Source organism: Pangasianodon hypophthalmus, chromosome 1 (assembly GCF_027358585.1).
Source record: "Pangasianodon hypophthalmus isolate fPanHyp1 chromosome 1, fPanHyp1.pri, whole genome shotgun sequence".
Taxonomy (NCBI): Eukaryota; Metazoa; Chordata; class Actinopteri; order Siluriformes; family Pangasiidae; genus Pangasianodon; species Pangasianodon hypophthalmus.
In genome coordinates, this window is record NC_069710.1 from 10,897,223 (window position 1) to 10,907,085 (window position 9,863).

Here is a 9,863-nt window from a genome sequence, read left to right on the forward strand (position 1 = left end):
CGCCAAAGCCCCGGGCTGCCCTGTGCAAACGCCTGATTAGAATAACACTCACTCACTCTCTCTCTCTCTCTCTGTTCTGTGCTTTACCTACCATACAACAGTGCAACAGTAAACATAGTATTATATGAATAATAATTTTGACTTACCGAGAAATAATGATGCGTCGAGTTGGCTCTTTGAGTTATGGAGTTAATTTTGCGCCAGGTTTCAAATAAAATAATAAAATAAACAAGCAAAATATTAACTACCAGAATGTAAAATATATATATATATAATTTGCAAGTAATGAGAATCAAATAATTTGTCTAAAATAGATTACTTCTGATTCACACTCTCGTTTTGCTTTCATTTTTTTCTATTTGCGCATTTTTCTGATGCAGTTTATTATTATTATTATTATTATTATTATTATTATTATTATTATTATTATTGATTCTGACTTTTGGCACATTTTTGTAAAGGACAAGGCGGGTCTTACAAGAAGACGCTCATCTTAAATCTCTATTGGTCAACTGATTTTGGAGTGGGTGTTGCTCTGAACGTTAGCCACGCCCACTTCCCTGAGCGCTCACCAGCAGCAGGGAAACGGCATTGTAGCTGTATTAAAAAGCTGACAAAGGCCAAATTATCAAATTCTACAGTACATTTCTTCATACTGAGCATTTTGAAAGTATATTATATTTTGTTTAATGTGGAAATGTCAGATTTTTAAAACATTTTATTCATTTCATTTTCCATACCGCTTAATCCTACAGAGGGTCACAGGGAGCCTGGAGCCTATCCCAAGGAACTCAGGGCATAAGGTGGTGGACACACTGGACGGGGTACCAACCCATCACAAGGCTCACTACAGACAATTTAGAGATGCCAGTCAGCCTACAACACATGTCTTTGGACTGGGGGGGAGACCAGAGTACCCAGAGGAAACCCCCGAAGCATGGGGAGAACATGCAAACTCTGAGCACACAGAGCAGAAGTGGGAATTGAACCCCCAAAGATGGAGGTGAGAGCCAACCATGCTAACCACTAAGCCATTTTCATAATGAGGAGATAAAGGAATTACGCAGAAAGTGGAAACAATATGAAGCTGGTGAATAAGAAGCCAGCATCAGCCTTATCACCTAGTCATCTTTTAAAACTGCTACTAAACTGGATGGAATGAAGACACTCCAGTGTATGATAAAGAAATATATGTGAATGCATCTATAAACAATTCAGTAGCTATGCAGACTTTTTTTTTTGTTTTTTGTCAGCTTTTTAATGCAACTACAATACAGTTTCCCTGCTGCTGAGCACTCCATGTCAGAGGCAGCTCCACTGTTAATGGAGTGGGCGTGGCTAACATTCAGAGCACCTCCCACTTCAAAATCAGGTGATCAATAGAGATTTAAGGTGAATGCATTCTTGTAAGGACATCCCCCCCATACCCTTTGAAATTCAACCATTACCAAAATAAGTATTTCAACTAATCAAGCTATGAAGTTTGCTAGTGTAGCTGGTTTAAACTTTATCGAAGACACAAAAAAAAATCTCATATGTTCTCCTTACATCCTAAAAAAATCTTTTGGCACAACACATGCCACTCTCAGTCAAGAATGTCTTTGCATTTCCTCCACATGGGATATAACAGGAAGTCTTACTCCCCTAGCATGCACTGTATGGTATTTCCAATACATTTGTTTTGATGGTGGAAAAAACAAACCAAGGCATTTACCATGGCATGGATATTAGTGCCAGACAGGCTGGTGTAAGTATTTCAAAAACTGCTGATCTCCTGGGATTTTCATGCACAAGTGTCTCTACAGTTTACACAGAATGGCGTGAAAAGCTAGAAAAAAACAACCAGTGTGTTAGTTCTGCAGGTGGAAATGGCTTGTTGATGAGAGAAGTCAGAGGAAAATGGCCAGACTGGTTTGAGGTAAAAAGAATGCTGTGGTAGATAAAATAACCACTCTTTACATCCACAGTGAGCAGAAAAGCATCTCAGAATGCTAAGAACTTTGAGGCACATGGTCTACAATAGCAGCAGACCATATCAGGTTTAATGGGCATAGTCTTACCAAAACTAGGCAGTTGAAGATTGGACAAACATTGCTCAGTTTCATTGAGCCTATGCCTATTGTAGTCTCAGATTCCATGTTCTTGGCTGATGTTCAAGTTCAAGTGGTGTTTATTGTCATTTCAGCCATATACAAGTATATAGTGAAATGAAACAACGTTTCTCCAGAACCAAGGTGCTACATAAGACGACACAGATCAACACAGAACTACAAGGGACTACATAATGATGACTACATAATAATGTGGTCCTCTGCCTCATGTTGTCCATTGAGAAATGCTTTTCTGCTCACCACGGATGTAAAGAGTGGTTATTTGAGATACCATAGCATTCTTTTTACCTCAAACCAGTCTGGCCATTTTCCTCTGACTTCTGACTGATTTTCATTTTGATGTAATTTGTGGCCCCGGTTTTTTAAATATCCGCTCTGTAATAATGTTTAATTTCAAGGGTCAGTCTGCCAAGGAGTATATTAAAGCTGCTGAAACTCATTTTCCAAAGCTCTAATATCGTGCCCAGATCAGGTTAGGAGGCCAGCCGCTGTGAATATTTCATCTTTTATCATGCCGATAATAGGGGGATGACAGAGGCGCATTATTACAATGAGAGAATTGCTCATTTTTCAGGCAAGGGGCTGCTGAAAAGTAGGGGGCCTGGCAGTGTGTGTGTGTGTGTGTGTGTAGTCTCACTCAATAAAAGCAAATTCTTCCTCAGAAGAGCAAAGAGAGTAGAGTGGAAGGGAGAAGTAGGGTGGGATGAGATCGGAGGAGACGAAGGTGGTGGCAGGCAAGAGAGAGAACAGCAACTTTCTCTTATATGCACATTATTTGATTGGGATGAATAATAAATGTAGATTGGGTGGTGCAGTCAGGAGGGATGAGGAGGGGCGAGGACAGCTGATGTGCACAGGGCCCTTTTGGAATTAACCTCTTTAATTGAGCCATTTATGAAAGAACAAAAGAGAGGTAAGAAGGGAAGGAGGAGAAAGGGCGGAGGGAGCTCATCAGCACTCCGGGAATTGAACCTGAAAGCTTTAAGTCTATAGTATGCAAGTGAACTTGTAACTGCTCTTAGCAAGACATCTGTCCTGTTTTGTGTAAATTTGATACGAACAGATCTATGCATAAATCGTTCATATGAGCATTTTACACAAGAAATTAGGTATTTATAAAAATGATGTAAATTCACAAAAACGTTTGTATCCTACTCGTGCTCCTTAGTGTGTATAAATTTACACATAAGAAGACTAACTAATGGAAACCTCAACTTCATCGACTTCAAATCATATACTGTAATTTGCATAAATTACTGCACTTTTATATCTGGAATATACTGTTGGGTCTAAATGGCTTATTTTTATTACGTTTACAGTATTTAGCAGTCGCCTTATCCAGAGCGACTTACAGAAGTGCTTTGGAGTCTCTATCAAAAACACATCCTCATGCTAGTTCACAAGGTCAGGGACTAAGAGTACTTTCATGAAAGCCAGCTGTTTTATATTATTGGCATTAAATTAAAAATATAAAAAAACAACAAACCTTTGTGAAAACCAGTTGTTTTATACTATTGGCATTAAATTAAAAATATGAAAAAAAAAAAAAAAACAACAACAGCAAAGTGAGCCAACACAAACCCATAAATTAAGACAAATGAAACTAATCATTCAATTAAGGCATAATAACCATAATGCCACCGTATAAACTGAGGATGGGACAGTCTGTTCGCGCATAGCTGTAAGCCATAATATTATATATTATTAAATATTTTTATTGGCATAGAAGTGAGTCAAAATAACTTCTACTTCTGTCTTTCAGCCTTTACTCTGATCGTTCATTTCATACTCCCAGCTGTCTGCGCTCTTGAACTTAAATGGAGTTTTATGGGTCACTAAATGCAAAAGAGCTGTGTTGGGAACGTGTATGAAGTATGAAGAGAATCAGCCTTTCTGAAACTCTTGTAAACCCAGTGGAAAGTTGTACACAAAACATTTGCACACACCATTACCAAAGCATTGATAAATGAGGCCCAATTTGTGCTTAAACTATCTACTTTTAGTTTCTTCTTTAAAGTCATTTTGGGGGGAAAGAATGATGGAATTAATAATTCACCTCATTCACATTCCTTACATCCCTGGTTGTATTTCACTTGCACCTTCTCAACCACTGATGATGATGATGATGATGATGATGTGTTATGGATGTGTCAGTGAAGCAGCCTGAAAAATAATCCAAATCCAGGGGATGTTTCACTCAGTAATCACCTGACACGACTGGCACTGATAGGCTGCATGAATCTACAGTCTGGGCTAGAAAGAAATCTGCCCAAGCCTCACTTCTTCATATTATCCTTTATAATAATCTGATGTGTAGGCCAGAAAATTAAACCTTGTATAGATGTCTTTTTAGCTTTGGAAAAAAAGGGGGATGTATATTCTCTGCGCTTAGCTATCTAGTGAATAGCAGCTGGCTGATGTGTTTTGCTGTACGTTTTTGCAGTAAAACCTGGGGTCTCAATTATCAAAGTGTGCATAAGACCCACCCGTATGCACAGCTGTACACAACGGCCACTGATAAATCCCATACATTCTAAAGTGATGCTCTTGTGCATGGACACACTCATTTGCATCAAGAAATACCCTCAAATCACCATATACTGTAAACAACTCCTCTGTAAAAAGCACAGCAGCTTGGTCACGGTGTTGCTTGTTTCACACGACATGTGATCATTCATAGGAGCATTTACACAAGGAATATGGTATTTATGGAAATCCTTTAGTTTCGTTTCGTTTTTACGGCATTAATTAAAGAAACATTAAATAAAGTGAAGGGAAATTAGTATTCGGACACTTTCGCTTTGGTTATTTAATATACTTCCAGTGCATATATTGTAGATCAACTTTACACTTATATTTCAATATAATTCCAATTTACACATAATATCTTTTGACTTTGTACCTATAAATATGAATACAAACAAGAATTTCTTCATAAGCATAAAGACATGAAATTGAAATGTAAAATATGACATTGTTAAATGCTGCAAAAATGTTCGCGTGCCTCAAGAAGGTCTTGAATGGCCTAGCCAGTCTACTGACATGAATGTCATTGAAAAAAGATGGAAGTCCATCAGAAGGACTCTGTTAACCATGGGGAACTGATGATTTGCCAAGAGGAATGAGCCAAAATTGAACTAAAATGCTGCAAAAAACTAATTACTTTTTATTGTAGACGTCTCATAGCTGAAAGGGCTAACAACAGATTTGCAACAAACTACTAAAGTAGTTAATCTGTGGTGTCTGAATACTTTTTTTTCCCCTAAATTCATTGTTTATGCTTTAAAAAATACTTTTTTGTTCAAATTTACAAGTACAAAGTCAAAAGACATTATGTGTGTAAATTTGAAAGGGATACATGCACTGGAAATTATATTAAATAACAAAGTGTGTCCAAATACTTGCTTCCACTCACTGAAAAGAAAAAAAAAGAATTCAAGCCATCACAAATCCATAAATTAAGACAAATAAGGTTAGCTGTTCAATTAAAAAAATATTTAGATGGCAAGTTTAGGAAGTAAGATGAGCTGGTCTGTGCATAGCCATAACCCAATACGCTGCAAAGGCTCAGAGGATATCTTCTTTTAATGCTTTGCAACACTTGATTACAGTGAGCACTAAGTGAACGATAAGTGACCGATCTGGTATGTCTCAAGCCGCAATGAGCTGTAAACTCCACAGAGTGCTGCACCCCATCACCTGCTTCCTCGTGACATGCATTTGTGTGAAAAAGTCTTCTGCCCGACAACTTTGCTTCGAATAAAAACACAAAACAAAACACTGACAAACATACATAGCAGTTACCCTGTATGATGTGCTTGGTGTCCACAATCACTTGGGTACAGTAGATATGTTCTACCTAGGGTTAGTTGGCTCTATTAGGTTGCGGTACAGCCAATCAGAGTGTTTTATGTTTGACAGGAAACATTAAAGCTAGTTGTTTGTGATTATACAGTCTACGTGCAACTGACACACAAGGCACAAGGCCAGAATCACTCTCTTAAGGGGTTGTTCAACTGGCATAAAACATTTATAAACTTGAAATATGTATTCAGAAACATTTTTTGAAATAGCAACGTGCAACAAGATCTAGATTAGTATTTAATTACTGATCTACTGAATACTCTTCGTTAATTTTGCTTTTCCATAATCTGTATAAATGGACGTCGTGCCTGCACTAGTAATGGGAGATTCACCAATGATCTTTTTTCTTTCTCCCGATATGATTCTTTAATCATAGTCTCAGATTAATCAATTCGACTAGCCCATTCTTACAGCCACACTGTATAGCCCATGCTACAGTATGAAACCATGTACACAAGTTACTGCATGTTGAATCAAAGGAAAGGGGCTGAGTTGATCCTCGTATGGTTTGTCTTGACGAAATCGAATCGACCTACCACTAGTCTAAAGAAAGTCCTTGATAAATCGAGGAAGCACGACTGTTTTCCCTCCAAACTTTAATCAGTGTGTGCAGTTGGTGATAGCTTGGGTACACATCTAAAGAGACCAGCATGTGAATAGTCTCACATCGGCTTAATAAAAAAAAAAAGGAAGGGAAATAAAAACAAAAAGTTACACTTTGGCTATAAAGGATCCTATGTCCACGGAACGATGATATCAAAGCAGCCGTCTTCATCGTTCTGCAGAAGTCACAGGAGAAATGTGTCCTTGCACTAGATTCTCTTTGCAAACGTCCTGCTATGATCACAAGAATCCAATATCCAAGAGTAGCAGCAGTGCAGATTATCAAACAGATGTGCCCACATACACACACACACACACACTGACACACACACGACTGCCAGGTTGAAGCACGTTAGATTAAATCCAGTCCACTTCTCTCCTCCTATAGCGAACCAAATATGGCTGCCTGTGTCATTCAGACTCTCTCAGTCGTCAGCCGTCTCCAGCACGCTCTCACTCAGGGCCAGGTCCCAGTAGTGCTCTGAGCCATGCTTCTTAAAGTGTTCGCGCGCCATGTTCTCCGTGGGGCACTGCTTGAACTTCATGTCACCGAAGCTGCGCTCCATTGCTGTGCCCTATCATGGGGAGAGGGGAGAGATAACCATCAGTGTCTAATTTTCTTCATTTCTAATGATGGCACAGTACGATGCAGATTAATTTAAGTCATTCGAGTGCAGACAGTTTTTAGAACCCTGTTTGCTCAACAAATGTGCGGCCAGACTCCTCCTTCCTATTTAGCCAAGTAGCAGAGAGCCCAGCAGCTACAAGGCCAATTTACCTTACAAATAACGAAAAATAGTGGAAGTCTACTTGTTTTTCGTCTAAATATATTTTCAACTAAACTAAATATACTAAATATACTGGCTGAACTAGATAGCTAGCTGACATGTAGCTTAGCTTCCCATAACCAAATGCATTTAACTAATGTATTAAAATCTGCACAATGAATGTGACATGTAAAGAATAAAACACTCACTTCTTCAGCACTGACACATACGACTTCCAAAAATGTTTGAAAATAAATACACTTTCCTTTGTTATAGAACACATTTTTGATCTGCTTGACTTCGATTATGTGGAGTGTCCATCATGCAAAGTTGCTGTATGATGTGCTCAACCAGGTGCTTACCTCCCAAACAAGCGTGCATTTATTGGGCTTCTTTGATCCCTCATCATCTGAGCCATCAGGGTCTGAGCAGAACACAAGTGGGCAGATGTTAGAACCTGCAGCTGTTTTATTTTAAACAGAACCAAAACTGAAAACGAGTTCTTGATTTCTGAGAAAATGTGACTTATTTACATCATAAGAGATTTCATTTGAATAACTCCATGGCTGAAATTAACATACAGTCAGAGGCTACTTTTGAGACACTATTCAGTACACCAACTGCATAATTAAGCAGTTTTCTTAAAAATGTCACAGGCAAAGCCAAGAAAGAGGGAAAAAAAAAAAAACTGATTAATGTAAGGCATGCATTCATAAAATGGGTTTTCCCTTTGGACCAGCCAACCTTTCTTTATGTAGGCCCTGGAACATGACTTCTCTTACCATTTCTCTTCGAGCTGGGCTCCTCCCATTTGATTCTGTTCAGCATCAGCCTCCGAAACTTCTTCTGTGATTTGGGTCCTGTAAGCGAGGAACAGCGTTTTAGTGTAAGAGCTAATATGAATGATAACGGTGAGTAATTTGCCCTGAACTGTATTGACATTCCTTCACCATTTAGGGTTGGCTGAATCCCCCAGCTCAAGCGAAGTTCATTTATATTGGCACTTAGACGGCTGAAAGGTTCAGTCGAACATGTCCTGTAGATTTGCCAATTGCTTTCTCAAACTTTCAAAGACAATTTTAAAATGGCAAAGACATATTTTCAAAAATGTACTACTTCCAAATTGGGATTTATTACTTCAACTCCATCTGTATAGATAACTGACGAAACACTGTTACTTTACCAGTGTTTACTGATTCAAATCACAGGTTTACGTGAATGTGCTTGTTCTACCATGTCATTGTTTCTATACTAACTGCTTATTTACAGCGACTTGTTTGGGAGACGATCCTCATAATCTAGTGTGAATAATAACAGGACTAAAAAACGTGTCATTGGTACATTAAATTTTTTTGTAAGTAGCCATTATTTATTTCGCATTTAAGGAAGGAATCTCCAGTATCAGCACTTTATAACAGTTTTATAAGTTTTCCCCTACAAGAAGGTCTATAACTGTTGGCAAGTAGCTGCGGTTTATGAGGAATAAAACACTTCCTGGACATGTTATTGGAAGATAATCAGCATCAGGGTGGTAACAGGGGGATGACTATTTCTTGCTTATAACAGAGCTTGCAAGTGTATAGAACTGCTATCAATGAACGTTAATTTAATGCTTCACTGTCTAACCCTGCAGCAGTGCTGTGAGGACAGTACATACACAAGTACATGGTACATACACAGATGTCAGAATTGCAAGGGAAACTTGACAAAGGCATAATAAAGACAGCGGCAAATGACAGGGTTGGGTGACTGTGGACTCTGCTTCCTCACCTCCTTCCACCACCACGATGTTGACGTCTTTGTGCAGCACCACGGTGCCAGTCAGATACAGCTGATTTGCGTTGGCTTCCACTTTGAACTTCTTGGCTGGGTTCTGCAGGTTTCGGATCCTGAGAAGAAACACCACGTCATGTTGTTTCCCTAAACGCTGCAGATTGGGGACACACCGTCGTGCCTCATTCACAAGCCAAAGGCGAAAATCTTGCACTGCGATTTAATCCCGCAGAGGTTGTGGATTTCTTTTAATTTAACATTCACTTTCCTCATGTTTAACTCGTAAAAACAATTTTAACCACCAATGCATGCATTGTTTTATCAGCACAAACTCACAAAACATTTAAAACACAATAAGCAAAAAAAGTTTCCAACCTGACCTTCAGATCTTTCTCATCTTGTCACCAACAGTAAGTGTGACTTCAGTATAATAAAAGCATAATTACTGATTTTAGCAGAATTTAGCTGATACAGTTTTAAAAATGACAAGATATACGCATACTAGGGATTGGAGATATGACAAAAATATTGTATCATGTACAACTGTAGAGTATATGTTCCATCTTAAAATCAGTGACCGCACCTTTACCTTTAATCTCTTCGGATCATCACAAATCAAGTTCAAGAGCAAGCACAGAATCGCATCAGTCTGCAATCTGCTGCAATCATCTAACCACAACTACGACTAACTCAAGAGTGTTTTTAAAGACGCTACCTGTAGACTGCGATGTGAACACCGTGACAC

General features: G+C 38.7%; 1 protein-coding gene across 2 annotated transcripts in view; it reads right to left on the reverse strand.

The window, feature by feature from the left end:
- Nucleotides 1-6,554: 6,554 nt before the first annotated feature.
- prpf3 (PRP3 pre-mRNA processing factor 3 homolog (yeast)) overlaps nt 6,555-9,863 on the reverse strand; it is a 12,994-nt gene continuing 9,685 nt past the window's right edge. For both annotated transcript variants that reach the window (XM_034306988.2, XM_034306986.2), the window contains exons 13-17: nt 9,834-9,863; nt 9,116-9,234; nt 8,128-8,205; nt 7,708-7,769; nt 6,555-7,153 (exon numbers count right to left, since the gene is read on the reverse strand). The exon at nt 9,834-9,863 is cut by the window's right edge and continues 84 nt beyond it. In XM_034306988.2, coding sequence (XP_034162879.1) covers nt 7,004-7,153; nt 7,708-7,769; nt 8,128-8,205; nt 9,116-9,234; nt 9,834-9,863 — 439 coding nt within the window. In that variant the 3' untranslated portion in view covers nt 6,555-7,003. The remainder of the gene's footprint in view (nt 7,154-7,707; nt 7,770-8,127; nt 8,206-9,115; nt 9,235-9,833) is intronic.